The sequence below is a fragment of the Cuculus canorus genome, chromosome 6 (assembly GCF_017976375.1).
Source record: "Cuculus canorus isolate bCucCan1 chromosome 6, bCucCan1.pri, whole genome shotgun sequence".
Lineage (NCBI taxonomy): Eukaryota > Metazoa > Chordata > Aves > Cuculiformes > Cuculidae > Cuculus > Cuculus canorus.
This window is the reverse complement of record NC_071406.1, coordinates 42456871-42477349: the sequence shown is the minus strand read 5'-3', so window position 1 is coordinate 42477349 and position 20479 is coordinate 42456871. Positions and strand designations below refer to the sequence as shown.

At 46.1% G+C, this 20479-nt stretch overlaps 1 protein-coding gene across 10 annotated transcripts in view; it reads left to right on the top strand.

The window, feature by feature from the left end:
• HDAC4 (histone deacetylase 4) overlaps positions 1-20479 on the top strand; it is a 257352-nt gene that overhangs the window by 136014 nt on the left and 100859 nt on the right. For 8 of the 10 annotated variants that reach the window (XM_054069685.1, XM_054069689.1, XM_054069683.1 and 5 more), the window contains one exon: positions 17546-17696. In XM_054069685.1, the coding sequence (XP_053925660.1) occupies positions 17546-17696 (151 nt within the window). The remainder of the gene's footprint in view (positions 1-17545; positions 17697-20479) is intronic. The other 2 variants (XM_054069684.1, XM_054069691.1) reach the window with 1 other exon arrangement.

Here is a 20479-nt window from a genome sequence, read left to right as displayed (position 1 = left end):
TGGTAACCCCTGTTTAGAGAACAATCTTATCTTGAGGGGTGCGACACCAAGATTTTAAAAGGGGATAATGTGGAGGGGAAGAAGGGCAATAATCTGGTGAGATGTTAAACATGATCCGGTCATCTTCAGAAGTTCTGAGCCCTGCTGCCAAAACTGGCTGTCTCGCTCTGGCTCTGGGCAATTCCAGTAGAATTTCACCTAACAGGAGGGCTGTTACGTTACCTGTTACTAACGTCACGTATTTGGGAGTAGAAAGGCGTATAAACTGCTTGCTGGACACATGCTGTCAGTGCAAGGTGCAGAGCAAATGTTTGGACCTTGGTGTCTCTGCAGGAGTGGGAAGCGCTGATGCAGCCGGGACAGGTAGGTCTGCACGCCCTGAGGGTTTTCGGGCTTGCACGGTGCAGGTTGGGCACCGGGACGGCGCTTTGCGCTGCTCTGTCACACAGAGCTGAAGAGGAAACACACCGCACGGGCTAAGTGGGAAGTGCAGTTTAGAAGATGGTTGTTGCATAGTGAAAACGTTAGACATTATATAAATATTTCACAGTGATAGACTATTGCTATGGTAACGTCAGCTTTCAGAATTGCTAAGATGCTCTCTTTTCAAAGGGGGATTAGTGCCACACATGGTAAATAGCGTTAATGTAATATTAAAAAGCAACCCCAATTCAACCTTATATAACTTTCATTTTAATACGAAATACGTGTCAGAGTGGGGAAGATAAGATTAAAAGTTAATGGTGTATTATTTACAGACTTTTCAAACGCAGATACGAGCCTGGGTTTGTAAGAACAGTTGCAGTTTGAAGACCGATTAATAGCAAATGCCTGTGTCCTTAGTGGGTCCTCTGACGGGCTTTCTGCAGGACAAAGGTGTCGGGAGGTGCATCCGTGCAAATACAAATATTATGAGTGTATATATAATGTATAAATGCTTGTGCATGTGTGTAGTTGCATGTGTGTGCGTGTCTGTGTATGCCCACATGTGCAAATAGCACAGGAACAGTTACAGCAGCTGCGGTTCATTCACATTGTACGTTCAAGAGGAACGGATGGCAAATTTCTGTGACAAATATTTCCATTATTTCTTTGTAATTACATGTGCCTTTAGATATTTGCTTATTAAAAACAAGAAAGGGTCGTTCAGATGTAATGGACCAGCTCAGAGCCCTGATGATAAGAGTGCATTTGCTCTCGTTCATGACTGATTCTGGTAAAAGTCTGCATTAGAAGGAAGGTGAGATCTAATTTTGAGAAGCCAGTTAGCGCAGTATATCTAGACCGTTAGGTAATGAAGTTCTTCCTTTAATGTATAAGCTTGGCTAGAAGAAAAACTTAAAATAGGGATGATATAATCCTGTGTGAAAAAAGGATGACCCGCAGGGGGATCTGCCGTAGTAGTAAGTGTGTCATTGTGCTCAGAATCGCTTTAAAAATAAACCACATGCCATTGACATAAACCCCATGGTATGTCACAAACAAAATAAACCCCAAACCGAACACCAGCGTCTCATTATGAGGGGCTTTTTTGGGAAAATGTACGTCTTACGTATGTGTCCAGAAGTCATCTCGTGTTTAGATGCCTCTTAGAATACACCAACTTTCAGGAATTGGCAGCCGTGTTCGGTGCAGTGGCTGTAGGTGCAGGGAAGCTGTTATTCTGTCCAGAGAACTAAAACTTAGGACCTCGTGTTTGGACTTTGAACTTCAAACTGTTCAACTCCTTTATGGCTCATGAAAAAAATAGAGGGGATATTAAAGCAAATAAAAAACTTTTACCATGAGTAACTGAAGCACTAGGCTTTGAACTGTGAAATTTGGTACAGAAATAGTCTGAAAAGAAGATGCAGAGCTCTTTTGGGAAGAACAGAGGCACAGGGTTGTAGTACACATCCCACGTGCAGGCGTGCACACTGCGCTGCTCCAAGCGTGTAGGGGAGGACTTGCTCTAACGTTGGGCCAAGGAAATCCCTCCTGCTGCTTCTCTCGCCATCCTGTAACGCGTGGGCAGGGAGCACACAGCACGCAAAATTGCCTGCTTTGTGAAAGGTCTTAAGCAGAGGTGCAACTGCTGCCTCTGGCGTGGGGAGGAGCAGGAGCGGGGATGCGCACCATCTTCTCTGTCTACTCCAACAGTGAATCCTTAGACTAAATACATGAAGGAAACAGCCGATTCTTGACATCTGCTTTGGGAGCTGAGAATAAGTGTGTCATTTGATGAGTGGCTTATGGTATTACTGACGAGATTAAGAATTTCATTAGGCTCCGGTCTCCAAAGCACACCATTCAGTATGCAGAAATAGTTTAGACAGAGCAATGCAGTTGTGAGATTCTTGAGCTGTAAGTGATTTGCAGCCTGACTTCATGGTATTGTAATGAAAGTGTCATGTATTCATCACTTTTACAAACATAAGTTTCCCAGGTGTCTTCTTCAGGTGGAGATGAAATCCCACGTTGGATATGAAAAGGCTTGGGGAACCTAAACCTGCCCGGATTTCTGTAGATTAAGATTGTGCATAATGACGGATGGTTTGAGTTAGCTCGCCGTGTGCTTAACTGCTGCACCATTTGATTCAGAAAGCAAAGTTTCTGCAGCTATCGCAACACGATAGTGCATTCTGCAATCTTTCTTCCTTTGCAGAAATTTGGAGCTCTTGCAGTTTCGCTAGAATTTTCAGGATCAGTGCAATCACAAAACGTCCCGTTAACATCTACCCCAATAAAATTCCACTACTGAAGTTTCCATGACTACAGAGATAAAGAGCAATGACTGTGCTGGAGATGTACCCCTTATCTTCTTATTTCTCTTTGCTAGAAGCTCCTACATTCCCACAAGCACTGTTAGTGATTCCAAGGTCTTTTAAGCTAACTAGCAAACATCAGAACAACGGCCGCTTGCTCTGCGTTTGCTACTGATATCATGGGCATATCAGGGCATCGGCCGCCTGCGATGGCACACGCATGACAATGGAATCCTTTATGCCCGTGCTGATTCAGGAGCACAGTCTCCCCTCATCAGGCTCAAACCTATACATGCTTTTTCCTGTATCTATTTCCACTTTTCTGTTTACAATCGGCACAGCCTTCAAAGAACTATCGGTTGCTCTTTGTACAATTGGCAGGAAGCAAAGCAAACATGTGACTATGCATAGAAATATACCAATACAGAATAAAGCTATTTTGACTAAAGATTTTAGCCATCCCATTAATCTCCATCTATTTAGTACATTTTTTAACCCAAAGAAACCATTTTCCAGTTTTATTTTTTTTATTCCGTCCATGAGTGTTGATATAACATTATGAATTGACCGAGAACGATCACTCGAATTCATACAATACATTTCCTCAAAGTCCTCACATCCATGTCCGTGCGCTAGCAACAGAAAGTTGATTGCCGGACGATTTTGTAACGTGGTGTGTCTTGCAGAATCAACATCATTTGCCAGTTGTGTCAAAGTCTCTGATGTCATGTTTGTCTGTTTGGCCAACCAACATGCATTCTCTTCAGCTGGGTCAGTGCCTTCGCTGCTGCCGCGTGTGGGAGACTCGCTCCAAATATCTCTCCGCGATTCCACGGCTGTATGTTGTCGTTGCAGTCACTGGTGAAAGCATGTAAAGATCGCCTTTCTCTCTGGTGGCTCAAAACAGAATGATTAAATATCATTGCTGTATTAGGCGTAGGCACGGCTAATCGCGCTAGAGCACACGGGCCTCGCGTAGGGCTTGGTGGGAAACCTGCCCAAGCTCGATCACCACGTACAGAAGATGATGGGAGTTGTCTAGGCTTTATGTCTCCAGGGAATGTTCTTAAGGTCTTTTTACACCATACGCTTGCGTTTCTATAAGCATCATTCTCTGCACTAACATCATGAAATTACTGACTTCTGCAAATTGTTTAAAATTTTAATTGCTGTTTGCAATTTGACTTGCTGAGGTTCAGTTGTGGCATTCAAATTTTCCACTCAAGATATTTCCGTGGTGGACAGGTTTGAATTTTTTCAGGTGCGAATTTTTTCAGGTGCCACTTGGAGGGCAATTTTCTCTAATACCATCTTCGAAATGGTATTAATTGAGCAATACAACTGCTTTGGGTGATATACACAGGTGGGGAAGGAATATAAACCATAGCTTGTATTTGTCCAGTAAAATCAGAATTATTAACACCAGGTTACACAAAAAGACTTTGCAAAGTAACACTCGAACGACCCACTAACCAAGCGCTTAAACCATTACCAATAGGACCAAACATTTGGAGCGATACCTTGTGGACGCATTAATCCCTTATCGTGATTGATGAAGCTGTGGAGAAGATCCGAGCGGGAGCATTTACTGTTGTCACGCGTCTCCACCGCGCACTGGGTTGCTGGTTTCCTTGGTTCTTTGATGTTAATGGTTTACCCCCAATATCGTATTTGGAACAGCGCTGATTTGTAAAGTGACAACCTTTTCGACGTTTGTGGTAGCGGTCCAGGTGTTGCTGAATTCCTGACCCCTTTTGTCTGTTTTTACCTGTAGGGGAATTTTCAAGGCTGCAAATGCATTAACTTTTCTATTCCTTTGCACTTTTTTAATCTCGAAGGGTACTCCTTTTGGACTCTTAAATTATACTTTCATTAGTGTCTGGCTAAAATTTACGGTTGTCTGCACTAGGACCCAGCAGTTGCTGATCTGATAAGGGACACTGGAATGCAGAGTGTTCTTCACAAATTGTTAATCCTGGAGAGAGAGATAACTGCGACCAAGCTGAAAGGAAAAAATAAAACACAAACCTTCACATTGAAAAAAAAAATGAGAAGGGGGTGGGCGGAGAAGGGGGAGGGAACTCACACAGCCACAGGGCTGGATTTTTTCCATTTTTTTTCCTGTTTTCTTTCTGTATTTTCTATTTTCTTTCTTTTTTTCTGATTTTTTTTTTTCTGTTTTGCTACGTATTTTAAAATTTTGGCCTCTGCAGCCTTTCACTCCAAAGGTCCCGGGTAAATCTACCCGTTTGCTGCTTCAGGGACCGTTGCACCCTTCCACTTGCAGATGTTGAATAGTTTTGGCGACAGGGATTCAGTGCCTGGGAATCTGCTGCTAAAAGTGAAAAACGGTTTGGATGTGTTTTGGAGCAGCTCTTCTGTGTTTTGGACAGACGTAGGTACAGCCAGCGTTGCTGAGTTACAGCAAGCAGCACTATGAAGATTTTAAGAGCTTACTCATTTTAAATGTTAAACCCTTAGCTACAACGACAGGAATCACCTGCTGTAGTGGGATGTCCCTGCCCGTGGCAGGGGGCTGGAACTAGATGATCTCTAAGGTACCTTTCAACCTGAACTATTCTATGATTCTTTTGTGCTTTTTTTTTGTTTCTTTTATGACTTTGGTGTCGTTGTGAGGATGGGAACCGTTCTGACTCAATGTGGATTGAGAGGGGCAATACCTTTCCCTCCCACCCCCAAAGCAAACCACTACTATAAGAAGGATCTTAAGGTCTTCTTAAGTAAATTAAATTTGGCTTGAAACATACTGGCATCTCTTTCTTGTTTTTCTGTTCACACAGAAACCATTTTTGTATTGGAATCTGAAGTTTTGGTATTTTCCAAAGCTTAGTTTTATCCCAGCAGCCCAGTATTAACTCTCCAATCTAGTCCAAGGGGAGAAAGTGAGATGGTTGCAATCTATCTGTGATCCCTTCCCTTGTCCCCTCAGAGTAGCCCTTGCTTTTATAGGCATTTTATTTTGGAAGAAATGGCATGAAGATGGCAAATCCCAGAAGATCATGCAACTTGAAAAGCCAAGCTGTGAGAGAAATAATATTTGTGGAAGGGAAGCATCGTGGACACAGCCAGAGCTCAGCGCATGGGGAGCGGGATCGTTGCACGTGGGGAGTAGCAAGAAAACCCTGACATGTTTAGGGAAAATAAGCAGAGCCTTATGAAGACTTCACACCATATGGAAATAGAGAAAACTGTCTTTCACAACTACAGCACAGCTCTGCAGATTGTTGAGGCTTTGACATCCGAAAGCAGCGCGGGAAAGGAAGACAGAGCCAGTGAGCACCGGGGGCTGCTGCGGGCTGGCAGAGGCGATGGCTTCTCTCTCCTGCGGCTGCTTACCTTCAGCGAGATGGATTTTCTGCTCAGATTTCCTTCGCCAGATGTGCAACAGTATTTATAACCTTCAAATCTGCCTTCCTAAACAAAACGAAGGATGGAATAAGGAGCCTGGTGCCCAGGGTGAGATGGTGGAAAGCCTTTCCACAGGTCCCAGTGTGAGCTGTGCTTGACCTTTGATTGCGAAGGAATCGGCAGTGAATTTTTTCCTTTGTGAGTCACTCGTTCCCAGCCAAGATCAGCTGGAAGTTACCAAAAGCTTTTCCATTTGCCTTCTGGTCAAGGGCCGAAGTGAGATGATGGAAGAGGGGCAGGATTTGCGCTTTGGCAGGGTGAGAGGCACCTTGGGTGGTGTGAGGTCATCAGAGAAGTGAGGGACGTGGTGGGTAATGCAGTTAATCTCTTCCGTCCCTGTGCTGCCCACACTGGGAGAGCAGGGCTCTTCCCAACTCTGGCTGGTTTCTAGTAAGAGCCGGAAACTTGTTCAGGATGCTGACGCGTGTCAGCGTTAGCACATGACAGCAGAAGGGTTCTGATGGCAGTAGGATAGCAGCACAGGGCAGCAGCTGAGCTGCACGGCTGCTCCTGGACCTGAAATCCTCACCTGGAGGCATGTGGAGGTGTTCATTCTGTCAGGCAGTGCTGTTCCTTGTTTTCCCATCGTCACTAGCAGAGGGAGTGCCAGGCTGTCCGCGCACTGTGTTCAGGACAGTCGGAGCGGCCGTGGGTTTGCACAGCAGCTGCAGCAGTGAAAGCAGCTTTGTAACGATGTTCACTGAGGAGTGGTTCCGAAATTGATTTCTTTTTATTAACACAGCAATTTCCTATGATTAACAGAATGCTGTGCTGCTTCGTGGCTTTATGCCAGTAAATAAAAATATGTGGAGTGTTTTCAGCCATCGGTTTTATGTATATAGCGGCATTCTGATACAGCCTGGGGAGATGGTTCTGTCGGTTTTTGCTGGTATCAAATGACATTTTTTTCCATCACCGCAGCTTTCAAACCCCGATTGAGAGCAGATAACACATCCATGGAGTTAGCCCTCTGTCTGGAGACACAAGGTGAAACTCTCTGTCTGTTCCCTATTTTTGTTTTGGAGAGCAGAAGCCTTTCAGGGAATCTTCTGGACAGATTTGGCAACGCTGTCAAGAAAATGTCATTTATTTTTCCAAAGGTATCTACGTTTAATACGTGTCATATTGATGCTGTAGTGGGAAACTGTTCTTTGCTTTCATTTGGAGCCACCTGCCCTTGGAATGGCAGTTTTGCATGCAGGATAGCTCATTGAGCACAAACCACATCGTCTTTAAGCATAGCCTTGACAGTGCCTCTATTTGCTGTCGATCCCTACATAACAGGAAAAAATATGCTTGTTTCAAATCTCCCGATGGGATTGGTATCATCATCTTTTCTCCTTGGTGCTCCCAGGCTGAGAACGCTGAGGATGGCACCCGGGTTCCTGGAAAGCATCCCCCTTCTCCCTGTCTCATGCACCTGGCGCTGGACTCTGGAAGGGCAAACTTCCATCGCACCCGCCCTGTGCCCCAACATCCACTGCTGAGCTCCGTCTGCTGCTCCATCCTTCCCTCCCTCTGCGCAGCTTTGTGCCTTTCTTCTGCAGAGCGCCCGCTCCTCACAGCCTGCATCGCTTTCAAGAGAAACTTAAAAAGCTTGGAGAAACCAGGTGTCTGCCGCTGTCTGTCTTCCAACACGGCAGGATTATTCATCTTAGAAAGCTGCAGCTGGGTACAGTCGGCAGTAAAAAACAGACTGAACATTTTGTGCCTTGTTAGTACTTGAATGCATTGTACTCTGCTCTCTTGCTATTTCTAGACAGCTCCCTCTTCTTCTGCGGTGACCTTGCCTCCTTTTTCTGGTACACAGAGCTGGCTTCCGAGACTTAGAGCTGGATCCTGCAGACCTTAACTTTAGATGGAAGTAACCCTAGGGAATGCTTTTGCAAGATCATAGAATCATAGGATGTCCCAAGTTGGAAGGGACACACAAGGATCATTGAGTCCAACCCCAACATTCAGACCATGGGTCTGTGGGCATTCTGGAATATTGTCAGGCCCGGTGCTGTGACTGCTTCCCTGAGGAGCTGTTTCAGTGCTCCACCACCCTCTGGGTGAAGAACCTTTCCCAAATGTCTGACCTAAACCTCCTGTGGCACATCTTCCTGCCATTCCGTCGCTGATCACCAGAGAGAAGAGATCAGCGCCTGCTCCTCCTTCTCCCCTTGTGAAGAAGATGAGAACATTTGCTCTCTTTGAAGGGTGGGCCTGGCTTTCCCTCAAAGTCAAGATCTTTTCCAAGAATGATGAGGACAAATCTGCACACAGAAGGGTGGGAGCATCGACAAATTCACGTTGCAGCTTGGACACCTGTAAGCCCCATCTCTTGTTTGAAGAAGTCATCATGCAGCAGGCTGCGTTAATTTGGGCATCTTCCTACTTAGCGCTGTTGTTTTCTAGACCGAAGCTGCATTGCTTAGCCAGGAACGTTGTTGTCACTGGTCCTTACAGACCTGTGTTAAACGGGTGAAAGGGGTTCGTTTCGGCTTTGGAGATGGGCACGGTTTGCTGGATGGGAAGGAGCAGAATGTGAACTCCAGATTTTTCCAGGTCTGAAAGGCAAAAACATCAGTTGGAAGTCACAAATCTCACTGCAGTCAGGGGAAGTGGTGGCCTTCATCCTGCAAAACCCTGTAGCTGTTTCTTTGGAGTCCACTGGTACAGCTGGCCTTGTCCTCCTTGTACCATTCCTGAGTCTCTGGGTGTTGGGGTTCACAGCTTTCCAGCAGGATATGGAGATGTTCTGACCCATCAATGGTGGGAGACAGAATGCCTGTTGCCCCCTGAGCTCGACCACTCTATGTTCCTTTGGTGAAGCCAATTGAGAGACTTTCATCCAGTGCATTTTCTTGTTACTTAACCTCCTGAACTTGGACTTAAATGGGCTGACTTTTGGGTATTCTGAATGTCTGACGTAAATGGCAGAAAGGGCAGAGTTCACTGGCTGACAAGCAGATACAGGATCTTTTTTTTGTGGTAGCACATGCTCACTTTTTCTGTGGAGCCAAACAGTGGTTAAATTTGTGTTCTTTCATCCTTTACAGCATTTTAGAGTTGTACAGCATTTACTTGTCTCGCGGTGAAATGTGTGTGGGGCACAGGGATTTATTTTTTCTGAAAGCCTTATGGTCTCTTTTCAATTTGGAATTTCAGAGTAAACAGCAAAAGAAGGAATATTTTGCAGTTCACACCTCTGGCTTTTAGGCTTAAACTTTATGTTATCTTTGATATAGATAACATAGTTTGGAAGTAGTCAAAGAAAACATGTAGAGCATCAGGATAGGAGTAAAGAAATACGCACGTGAATCCTGCTGCTGTGCTAGGAATATCGACATATTTTAATGTACACAATCACTCATAAATTAACATTCATAAGCTTATAATTCCTCTTGCTGTCTGTGGTCTCTTAACAAAATTCAGCTAGCGTATGGGAGAGTGAAGTTGCATTTAAAACATAAATCAGTTTGTGAATAACCTCCGTCCTCTATACACAGTATCAATGTTTTTTTCCTGTTTAAGTGGTGGCGTGTATAAAAATGATCAATATATGTTATTTACGTTGCTGGGGTGTTACCTTTAAATGTGATGCTTCTGCTGTGCTCACAAGAGCATCAGGTGATGTTGAAGATTCCTTGTCAGCACTCAGCCTTCCTGCGGGCACCGCGGGGGCTGGAGCTGTCCCCACCTCATCTCCCACGTCGAGCAGCACTTTGGAGCCGCTTCACTGCCGTGGCCACGTTCCTATTGACGCAGCCCAGGATGCAGTTGGCCTTCTGGGCTGTGAGCGCACGTTGCCGGCTCGTGTCGAGCTTCTCATCGACCGGCACTCTCAAGTCCTTCTCCTCAGGGCTGCTCTCAATCACATCACCTCTCATCGTGTACTGAAAACAGGGATTGCTCCGACCCAGGTGCAGGACCTTCCACTTGGCCTCGTTGAACCTCACAGGGTTCTCAGAGGCCCACTTCTCCAGCCTGTCCAGGTCTCTCTGGACATTGCACAGGAATAACTGCTGGTGCCGGGTCAGCCGTGCTGCTGGGGGTGCTGTGGGTGTGAGTACTCTGACCTTGCTGCTTTTTCCCATTCCTTGCTTTTCCTTGGTTGTTTGAGAAACTGGCAGGGACGCCTTGGTGAGGTCTCCCATACCTGCCAGCTCACTGGTTCAGTGATTCTTCCTTCATGCAGGTGACAGGGAGTGGTGGATCAGTGGACACAGCCATACTCCTCCTTTTCTTTATCCGTATTTCCCTCTTTGAAATGACTAAAGCCCAGCAGCAGTGCCTCTGGCTGTTCCCATCACAGGATCTCTTTATACTACATCTCTGCACCGGATACTGCTTTTAGCATAATATTCCCATTCCAGCTCCTCTGCTCTTTGCACCCCAAAACAGTTCACAGAGGACGTAGCTGCTTCTCCAGGGACTGAGATCTGGTCACTTATGACGTGATAAAATCTCATTCAGCATCAAACATCCAGAGCTCCTTCCTTTATAGGACAGTTTCACGTGGTTCTTTGGTTTACAGAGATTCCTTATCACCATCTGTGGGTGGATGTTCGTTCCCTGCTCCTGGTGCAGTGTGCGGATTTGACCTCCCCATCAGTAATAAGGCACAGCAGAGGTGAGTGCAAAGGAGTTATCTTCACCTTTGGAGTGGGAAATGGAAGAAGGAAGGGAATGTTCTGGATACTACAGATGGAGCTCACGGCTTTCTGGAACGGCTCTTGGATACGCTGCTTTTGGAGAAAAGGTGGAAATCGGCCTGCAGTGGCAGTTGGGGAGCAAAAGACGCATGTGAATGCATTCCCAGCACTACACCTTTGCACATATTCAAGGCTTAGAGGGAAGAAGCTGCTGTACAAGCTTTCAGCCTTTGAGAAGAGGTGAGCGGTAAGGGGATGGAAAGGAAACTGGGATACAAAACTATATATACTTATATAAGCTGCCAAGTTAATAACGTGGGATCTTTTCACCCGGAGCTGGCAACCAGGGAACGTAACCATCATTCCCTTTCCTGGAGACATTTGAGCCTCATAAACTGGAACACCAGACGTTCTCAGTAGGATATGTCTAAGCTAGATCAGTCTCTTGCCCAGGAAGCTGTCAGCTGGGAAGGATGATTTCCCTGCGCAGCAAAGAGGCGCTGGCTGCAGGAGCTTCTGGCACGGGACTGCCTGCTGTCAGCCTGCTTGATAACTGGAAGTGGGCACCCGGAATGTACCTTCAGCTGCTGCTGTGTCCAAGAAAAGAGATGATAGACGCTTGTTCTTCTGAGCTGTGCTTTCAGATTTTTGTGTCTTGGCTTCTGCTGAAAACCACAACTTTTGTTTTTCCCCTCATCTCCCAGTACAACTGATTAATTCTGACTGGCCTCCGGTGTTCCAGGAGATATCTGAAACACGCCGTGGTGGAGCCAAGAGAGTGAATCCTGAAACTAGAGCCACAGCCTGAGACTTCAGTAAACAGGATGGAGGGAACATGAAGCAGAGAGTCTGGCCAGGAGAATGGCCAGTGTTGAGAATGCTCTAAAATAACCCAGTACAGTTCTCACAGAAATATATCAGCATCCGTGCTTTGTTTCCACCCTTAGGTAGTGAATTCTGGGGAGGTGATTTGATGTGTACATGTTTTGGAGAGTTCTTTCTTGATCATCACCTATGATTTTCCTTTATTTTCACGCAATCTGAGCTCCAGATCGCTGTAAATACCTGATTGAGCCCACCACAACTATAGAATTATTTCAAAGAGGATGGCAGGTGATTTGCCTCAAAACCACTCTTTGTGTCAGCCTCCCCAGCCTTGCTGCCTGCTAGATCAGAGGACAATTGCATGAAGCTTCCAAAAGCATTTACTCATACCTTAACTTGGCCTTTACGTGTACAAGTTTGGGGGGTGCTTGATCAGGAAGATCTGCTTCAGGGTTTTTTTGGTCTGGGCTGGTATTACGTTGTCAATTTTGAAGTTGGTGTTGAACTTGTATACCCTTGCAACTTCTTTGAAGCTATCACCTCCAGCCGAAGGCCGACCTCTGGTGCAGGGGTGGCCGCTGAAGTAGTTGTATAAGGTCTCAGACCTTGCCTGGAACAAGCCCTCAAACTACAGACAGGCTGACCCATGCCAGCGTGACCTCGGTGTCACACATGGACACCATGTGTGCGTGCCCAGAGGAATGCTGACCTGTGGGTGGAGGATCAGGCGACCTTTTCATCTCTTTCTTCTCAGCCTGGGTGTCTTGCACTGGGAGGAAGTAGGAGTCGTCTGCAAATGCAAAGAACAGCGGAAGCGCTGATGTCCTACCATGCTGGAGCACCTTCAGTAGATGATCTTGGACACAGAGCGAGATGCGGGTTAGGAGTTAGACACAACGCTAAGCTGCTTTGGATCAGAGGAAACATTTGTCGGCAGCGAGTGTGCCAGCTCCCGTTCAGCCAGGCTTGCGTGTGTGATTATCTGCATGAGTAAGGGTGAGCTGTCTGGGTACCGGTGGTTTTACGCTCCCTTCCACTAATTGCGGTAAGCTCTTCAAAATATATTTATATTATAAAAACCTAGGAGCCATAGTCTAAGCTTCAAAACCTCTCCTGCTTTGCAGATTTTGATCAGTTTTACAGCGGCATGTGAAGTAAATGACAGGAGCGCCTTTAACATGATGGTTGTATGGCAAGGGAGAAGCCATACAGAAGAGTGTGGGCAGAGAATAGTGCCAGGCTTCTAGGGGAAAAATAAGGTAGGATCTGCAAGATACTGGGGTGCAGGAAGGACCCACATCCTTGCTACTCACCCAGCAAATCAAGGAGTAGCGATGCAAGTCTTAATGCAACATATCGACATGAAATACATCCTCGTTCTCTCTGGTAATCGATATCTTTGCTGTCAGTACCATGTGCTTCCCAGGAAGACACTGGTTCTGAGCGAAGGCTGCTGAGGAATGTTGGAGTGCTTCTGTTACAACAACTAAAGGAAAACGTTTTGGCTCCGCTTTGCTTAAAAAGAGGTTTCTTTGTGCAGTGGAAGGTGACAGTGTACTTACTGATAAGGTGTCAGTGTCCATTCTACATCGACATACTCAAGGACTGAAGTCAGTTGAGGGATGTGATGGCAAAATCCACAGCACCGCAGAGTCCTCCTGGCTAGCTGACGCTTGATAAATACCTAGAAATGCTTAATATTCTCCTTATTACATTTATTAATATTAATATATGCTAAAGGAGCAGCAGCAGCACTCACTACAGGTACAGTTGAACGTTTGTGCAGTTTTCATCAATAGTGGAAGCAGTGACATTAAACATATGCAGGAATCCCCATAGTTACAAATATTTACAAATATTTATTTTGGCTCGAGCACCTGATTCAGATGTTCCTGGCTGCACTCCCTAATGCAGCGTGCACGTCTGTCACCCAGCATCCACCTCAAATCGGTAGGTGAGTTAGTCAGAATGCGAGGGATTTCCCTTTGCGTATCACTTTGATTTCTCAAATATTTAAATTTGATTACAGTTGGGGGGAAAAAACCCACTGCTCCAGCTACGCACAATTAATACACAGGCGTTGCAGAGTCGGCATTGATTCCTTTGCCAGCAAGACAGCTCTGATCTGTTATGTGGTATGTGAACATGATCTCGCTCAATAATTAATAATCCTTATTAGAGCCACCTAAGCATTTTGTGTTATGCCAGGAACTGCAGTTCAAGAGTTGCTTGTGAATGCTGAACTCCGGCACTTTCCAAAAGACCGGAATGTGGGAGGTTGCATCCCACTCCAATACGGCTCCGAACATTTTGCCTTTAGATATATGTAGGCTTGGGATTTTTCCCACTGAGACAATCAAAGGAGGGTTAAATGCCAGATCAAGCCTCCAACTGGTGGGCATTGCCCTGGCAGAAGTTGTTTAGTGTGTGACCGAGAGGGGTCAGACCATGCTGCTGTTGAATCATAGAATCGTTAGTGTTGGAAAGGGCCTCTAAGATCATCAAGTCCAACCATCTGCCCAACACTACCATGTGGCCCAAAGTGCCACATCTACACACTTTTTGAATGCTTCTGAGGATGGAGACTCCACCACTGCTCTGGGCAGCCTGTTCCAATGCTTCACCGCTCTTCCGATAAAGAAATTTTTCCTCATCTCCAGTCTAAACCTCCCTTGGCACAACTTGAGGCCATTCCCTTTCATCCTATCACTTGTTACTTGGGAGAAGAAGAATGGGCCCCAGACGTGGGTCTGAATGCTTATGCTTGCTACCAGTTAAAATTTGCTTTGGTTGCTTTAACTGAAGCAGAAGCTCATATTTCTCTCAAGTTTGTTATTTTGTGCACGGCACAGCTCCTTGTATATTTCCAGCTTTCCTGTTAGCAGTAGGTCTTTGCTGCTTGTGGATCTTCTTTCACAGAATCATGGAATCACTAGATTGGAAAAGACCTTTAAGATCATCAAGCCCAACCATACCTGTCCACTACAACCACAGCTTCACAAAGCAGCAGCAGAAAAACTGGTTTTTTTTAATAAGAAAATTAAATTGTAAGTCCCCCAAAATATAAAGTTAGGGTGCAGTCTAGCATCAGGCGAGTTTTGAAGCTGAAAGGAGGTTGTAGAGAGGAGGGAGCTGGGCTCTTCTCCCTGGTGACGGGACAGGACAAGGGGGAATGGCCTCGAGCTGTGCCAGGGGAGGGTCAGACTGGATATCGGGAAGAAATTTTTCCCAGCAAGAGTCATGGGGCACTGGCAGAGGCTGCCCAGGGAGGCGGGGAGTCACCATCCTTGGAGGGGTTTATAATACGGGTAGATGAGATGACGAGGACATGGTTTAGTGGCAGATAGGAATGGTTGGACTCGATGATCCAAGAGGTCTTTTCCAACCTGGTGAGTCTGTGATTCTAGAGCTGAGACAGGTCTGTTTGCACAGCCCCCTGTGATTTAATGCAGTAGCGCTATTCCCTCTGGTTCTAATGTGGCAGGATGGGTGACAGTGGCAGCAAGGATCAGCAGCGCAAGTCTCCCCTTGTGTCAGCATCCCAAATCCTGATCCGAGGTCCTTGGAGTGGTTGTGAAATGGAGATGCAGGCTGTGCAGTGGGATCGCCCGCGCCCTGCGTTTGCTGCGCCTGCGCCCTGTATTCCCTGTCAAATCCCGTCTGGTTTGCTTCCAGCCCTGAGCGTGGAGAAACTTTCACATCGGGAGAAGGCGTCACCATTCAGACAGAGCACTCCAGTGAGTTTTCTTTAGTTGTTTTATGAGGCTGCAGCAGACATCAACAAAGCGATTTCTTTTCACTTTTCATGGATGCGAGTGGAGAGGTTGCTTCATTATTTTTTTTCTTTCGTTTTTATTTTTTCAACTTTGAAAAGATCTGAAAACTATATTAAGAATAGGCTTTGTGGGAACCGGGGTCCAAATCAGCGGAAACAATACATCCCTAATGAAACCTCTATATGCCATCCAGATACAAATTGGTCTTTTCATTTACATTTCACTACAGATGTCAATGAAAGCGCAGTTCCTTCTAAAGCCTCCTAATGTATGTAAACCATTGCGGGAAGCATAGCGTGCACAGCCTAGGAGACTGCAGATGGAGAGAAAAGGCTCCTGATTTCATAAAAATAACAAAACCTGTTTTAACATATTGTGCATTAAATATTGTTCATTTGCATACTTTCTATGGCTAGGTTATAAAAGCCCACCATGTGGTGGACTTGTTGGAAGTCTGAAAAGATACTCTTTCTCCAAATGGAGATGTGTTAGTGGGAGCTGCTGCTGCTTAATTATAAACCAAAAATAACTGGTTCTCTTTAGGGTTTTTTGTTTTTTACTTTTGTAGGATTTTAGAGTCTGGGTTTTTAGTTGTTTACATAAAATTCAATAGAATTAGGAAGGGAAACATAGGTGCAGTCGCGGCAAATCCTGCTCACGGGGCTTCGGTGTTTTACAACAGTCTGCCTGCTTGGAATCGGCAGCAGCAGGGACTTCTCCGTCGAGAGTTTCCAGCAGATAGCCAGGCAGATTGTAAAGCACCTCGTACGTTATTTTTTTGCATCTTTATATAGAATGGTATAATTTTATGCGTATCGTCTATGGTGCATCCGTGGCTGAAACACTGGATAGTACGGATGTACAGTACCACAAATTAAAATGAGATTGCTGTCAAAAGTGTAAATAGAAAAATGGGCAAAAGGAGAAGGAAAAATTGGCATAAGTGAGGTAAGAGTCCTGTGCACACACGTGCTGTCAGGTTTCGGGGAAGGATGGAGCAGGAGATGCTCTCTAAAGGAGCAAGTTCCCGTGTTTTGCCCTGATCCCTTTCCCTTTAGAGGAGTTTGTGAGCCCAGAGCGGTGGGTGGTATCTGAGCACAGGCGCCCATTAAGTCCAGCCTAGGAGAAGCCTCGTCTGTCATCAGAGCTGTCTGGGGTTTGATGGTTAAGGTTGCCAGCTTCAAATCAATCTGCTAGTTTATAAGCTGCCAATGTAAAGAGTGCAGAGCGGGCGTAAGACGCGGGGTGGTGTGGAGCTCCTGCGTGCTGGGGGGTTTGCAATGGTGATCGGAACAGCCTATGGAGTTGGCTTTAGCAGGTATCTCGCTGGAGAGGACGCAAGTGAAATAGGGAGGTGGTGAATCTGGGCCTGAGCTTCTTTTTAAGAAAAAGCGATTTTCAGCAGAACTCAACAAGAAGTTCTGCACCAGGGAAAGCACCCATGGAGATCCTTTCACACCCAGCCGAGGTGCAAGCTGCTGAGACTTGGAATTTGTCATCTGCTTTTCCACAGCCCAGCTTGCTCCTGGGTAGTTCTCAGGGTGCTGGGTGTTCTCTGAGAGTGGATGGGGCCCAATCTATCGAACCCTCCTCCAATCCCTGGGGCAATTCCTCCAGGCCACAAAAGAATGCTCTGGGCTGGGGACAACCACCCTAAATCTTCCAGGAGGTCGATGCATCCACACACATCTTCCAGACTCGAGGAGACTTTGCACTGAGTGAAGCGGCTGAGCTGAGCCTTGTCTCACTGTGACTGGTCAGAACATGTTCTATAACCACATCTTTGTCTCTCCCCTCCCACTCTTGGTTCCTGAACTATAGGTTAATCTTGGGGGGTTTTTGTGTTGGACCTCATAATTACAGGTTTATTCGAAAAAGCACACATGCGAGGGAACTGAGCTGCTCTCGCAAAGCCTGCCCTGATGATGGGGCATTTTGCTCACTTGGTGAGCTCCGCGATATTACTTTCATGCAGGATTTGTACGTGGTGAACATGTGAGTATGCATAATTAAGGTGTCCAAATGGAGTTTTACTTATAACAGATGATGGAGAGAAAATGAAGGTGCAGCTGGAATGGTGGTTTGCATTCGCGCAGGGTCCGGGTATCACACTCTCATCCTTTCTCCGCAGCAGCAGCAGGAGATGCTGGCAATGAAGCATCAGCAGGAGCTGTTGGAGCACCAGAGGAAGTTGGAGCAGCACCGACAGGAGCAGGAGCTGGAGAAGCAGCACCGAGAGCAGAAACTTCAGCAGCTAAAAAACAAAGAGAAAGGAAAAGAGAGTAAGTAGGAAAAGCTCACTTGTTTCAGTGACAGCAGAACAGGGACAGCAGAGGAGTGGCAGTCGTGGAGCAGCTTTATAAAGCTGGAGGAACCCTCTTGATAGCCGTTCCACAAGAGCTCGGCTGTGCAGGGAGCTTATGTAAACTGTTAGGAGGTATTGAGGGTGAGAGAAAAAAAAGCGTTTCTATGCTTTATCTTCATTTTTGTCTTACTAAATGCCATTTTAGCATTTTTCAAAAGGAAGCGTATCATCTCTTTACTTGATTTAACATTTTTTGAAGTATTTTTGGCAGCATTCCTAATGGAGGCAGAATATTAAGCCCATAAAATACACCAGATGCACGCTGCATTTCTTTTTCTTTTACTTTTCTTAATTTCACTCTTTTAAGATGTAGCCGAGTTTTCAGTTCTTGTCTTTGAAGTGTTTTCATTCAGAAAGTACTTCTTTCATGAGGTTACAGACTGTGGTTGGCTTTCCCACATGTCATTATGCACTTCATGAGATTCAGTATGACGATTATGGCCTCGCAATTTCCCTTATCAAAGACACTTTGGTTGCTTGTTCAGTTCTCTTTTAGATGTGAATGGGAAGAAAAATACCTCGCCAAGTCGTACTGTCAACTCATTAGGTCTTCATTTCAGATGAAATAAAGCATCCTGTGATAGTGGAAGTGGAGCAGGGCTGAAGGATGCCAGGAGATAGGATGCTGTCTGGCGATCGGGAACAAGATAAAGCTCCAAGGAGACTTTTTCTAGTAGGAAAGGACTGAGGTCTTGGAGACTAAAAATATTATCTCAGCGTTGAATTCCTCACTCCCTGCATGTGCGTCCTGCAATGACAGGGTTTAAACTGCAGCCAAAAGGAGAGGATGTACACACCTACCCCAACATGTCCACCTGGGTTTGTTCTTTTTAGATACCAGAAAAAACAAAGGATCAGAATCTACTTAAAAGAGGCAGTTTAACATTCAGGATTGCGGAAAGGTGATGATGAAGCAGGGTTGCCCCTAGGGTGCCCAGCTGGCTGCCACGTGTGCGCTGCTTTCTGTTGTCCTCTGGCTGCTTTGTTTTTATTTTCCAAAGTAAAGGTGGTTGGTTCGAGCTGAATGAAAGCTCTGAGCATTTCCACTTCACCCTGCTGTTCTCATCAACTGTTGATAGCGTATCAATGTTTTGCTGGGCCTCTCTGCAAAATTGAGATCTGGCTGTTCTCATTAAAATAATTTGCAAATAAAAAAAAAGCCTGTGTCTCTATAAAATGGCAAAAGCACCTTTTGGATGAAACACATAGGTGTGGAGGAAAAAACTGAATTTGGGGGTGTTAAGTTGAAGAACCTGTTCCCATGGCTACAGTCTTATTTTTAAATTACTTTTTATTTAAGAAGTGCCATGGTGTATAATCATTATAGCACCTCAGCTCTTAAGAATACTTCAGTTATTTTTCTCACGTCAGAAAATTTTGCTAAGCGCAACACAGCTAAAATTGTCCTGATCTGGAATAGGGAGAGTGTGCAGCAGATGTGTAGTTTGTTCTCCCTCCTTCCTCCATCGCTGTAAGCCAGAAGATGTTGGTTTGTACCATTTAGAATGCAAATCACAAATTGCTTTAAATTAACATAGGATCAGCTCCTTGTGTTCTTATCTCAGGAGCCTTAGCTGTCCTTCATGAACTGATAGCTGCTCTCATAAAGCTTTTGTTCAAAAGCATGGCTTCCATTAAAGGAAGGAAACTCTATATGAAAGTAATGGGTTAAGCAGCAGTAATTGGTCATCCTGTCTTTCCGCTGTAGGGAATGAACCTGTGCATTGGTGTTTCCAGACACTTCCAGGCATGGACCATTCAATCACAGTATCACAGAGTGGTTTGGGTTGGAAGGGACCTTAAAGCCCATCCAGTCCCACCCCCTGCCATGGGCAGGGACACCTCCCACTGGATCATGTTACTCCAAGTCCCATCCAACCTGGCCTGGAACCCCTCCAGGGATGGGGCAGCCACCACTGCTCTGGGCAACCTGGGCCAGGGCCTCACCACCCTCACAGGAAAACATTTCTTCCTAATATCTCATCTAATTCTCCCCTCTTTCAGCATAAAACCATTTCCTCTCATCCTATCAGGAGCGGCTCCCCAGCTTTCCTGGAGCCTCTTTAAGCACCAGAAGGCTGCTCTAAGGTCACCCTGAAGCCTTCTCTTCTCCAGGCTGAACAAGCCCAACTCTCTCAGCCTGTCTTCACAGGAGAGGTGTTCCAGCCCTCAGATCATCCCTTGCTGCTCCGACTCCCTTGGACCGTGGCTCATCTTGGACTTCCTTCTCCAGGCTGGCCTGCTGTGATCAGCCCACGCTATCATTCAGGGCTTTCTCCTGTTAATTTCCATTTGTTCTGCTCCTTTGCTCTTGCATTGTGCAACACCCTCTTTCCCGCACGAGCCTGGTCCTGCTTCTGCACTGCCTTATCGTCTCCCCACTGCCCCTCCTTTGTCCTGTATTCATTGGATCCTGGGACAACACGGACCTTGGTTTTGCCTTTGTGGCAGTAACCCGGCTCAGCCCTCGGGCTCTGTAGAGCCGTTCCGTGTGCGGTACGGTGCGTGTTGTGGCTCGCTCCTGTTTGCAGCCTTCATGGGTTGCTCTGCTCTTTGCTCCCTGCTCCTCTCAGACCCTCGAGCCCTCTGAGGTGAATGGCCTGGCTTCACAGCAGAGCTTTCCCCACCCTGCCCAGCTGCCCCCCAGCCGGAGCTGCTGTGTGGGCTCCTGCTCTCGTGTTCTTTCTCTCTCATTCTCCT